General features: G+C 40.8%; 2 protein-coding genes across 2 annotated transcripts; both read right to left on the reverse strand.

The window, feature by feature from the left end:
* Window positions 1-48: 48 nt before the first annotated feature.
* Tsp_15936 (zinc finger protein) lies at window positions 49-407 on the reverse strand (the record flags this gene model as incomplete). Its single annotated transcript, XM_003368133.1, has 1 exon — window positions 49-407. A coding segment is annotated over exon 1 (359 nt), but the record flags the coding sequence as incomplete, so codon positions are not given.
* Window positions 408-583: 176 nt separating this feature from the next.
* Window positions 584-1085, reverse strand: Tsp_15937 (zinc finger protein). The gene is given in 2 exon segments (XM_003368134.1): window positions 584-848; window positions 859-1085. The coding sequence occupies 2 exon segments, from the start codon at window positions 1083-1085 to the stop codon at window positions 584-586; spliced, it is 492 nt and encodes a 163-aa protein (XP_003368182.1).
* Between the last annotated feature and the right edge of the window lie 53 nt (window positions 1086-1138).

Consider the following 1138-nt stretch of genomic DNA (forward strand, 5'->3'; position numbering starts at 1 on the left):
CTTTTGAAAGCTCGACACATTGTGCGTCTTCCTCGTTGCTCCAAAAACTCTGCCACTGCTTCTCTCAGTTCATAAATCCGACCAAGCATGTTTCCTTTTGATAACCAACGAACTTCTGTATGATAGAGAAGTGCCATGTGGTCAGCATTCAAACTTTCACAGAGTGACGCAAATAATCGAGTGTTCAATGCACTGCTTTTCACATAGTTGACAACCTCCGCGGCAAAATTAAGGTCTTCTCTGAGATCATCAGGCAAAGTTTTAGCGACCAAAGCCTGCCGATGAATTACACAGTGCATTGCAAAAATAGATGGGTTTTTTGATTTGACCATCTTCACAAAGCCAGACCGAGAGCCAAGCATTGCGGGTGCACCGTCAGTGCATACACCAACAAGTTTTTCCCACATCAAGCCATTTACTTCAAAAAATTGTGACACGGCTTGGAACACATCAGCTCCGTTTCGTTGTAGTTTTTCAGTGGTTCAGAAAAAAAGTAGTTCTTTCTTCAATTGTGTTATTTGCAATGAACCGTGCGTATACAATGAGCTGTGCACAGTTTGCCTGGTCTGTGGCTCATCACAACTTATAGCAAAAAAAGGAGAACACTTTTACCTTTTTCAAGAACTTGCTGTTTTATATCATCAGCTAATTCATCGATTCGGCGTTTAACTGTTGAATCAGAAAGAGAAATATTTTTAAATTGCTTCGCCATGTCATCCCCAAGCAGAATCTTTACTGCATTCACAATGCAGGGCTTAACAAGATTTTCTCCAATAGTATGTGGTTTCTTATTCTTGGCAATCAACATGGCTATTTCATATGATGCTCTTATCAGCCTTGACAGTCTCCTGATTATACTTGACTTTTTTCTCAAGTCTCATTTGAGAAAGGGAATCTCTTTTAGCGCAAAAGTATTCCACAGGTTTTTTTGATAACTCAGGATGGCGGTGATGCAAATGCCGCTGCAGTCGGGTTGGCCGTAAAGCATCATTGCTGAATGTATCAAGGCATACAACGCATTGTGGCACTTCAACGCCGTTTTTTTCTGTTTTCCACGAAGCCGTATTTGATGTACTCTGCATCATTTTTCTTTTTTTCGACACCATTGTACGTATTGTATTTCACGCCAACGTCCAAT

The sequence above is a fragment of the Trichinella spiralis genome (genome assembly GCF_000181795.1).
Source record: "Trichinella spiralis strain ISS 195 chromosome Unknown Scfld3036, whole genome shotgun sequence".
Lineage (NCBI taxonomy): Eukaryota > Metazoa > Nematoda > Enoplea > Trichinellida > Trichinellidae > Trichinella > Trichinella spiralis.

What these genes read in the sequence shown, in the direction of transcription:
- Tsp_15937 (XM_003368134.1), bottom strand. Translation starts at nt 1,085, where the DNA reads ATGATGCAGAGTACATCAAATACGGCTTCGTGGAAAACAGAAAAAAAC.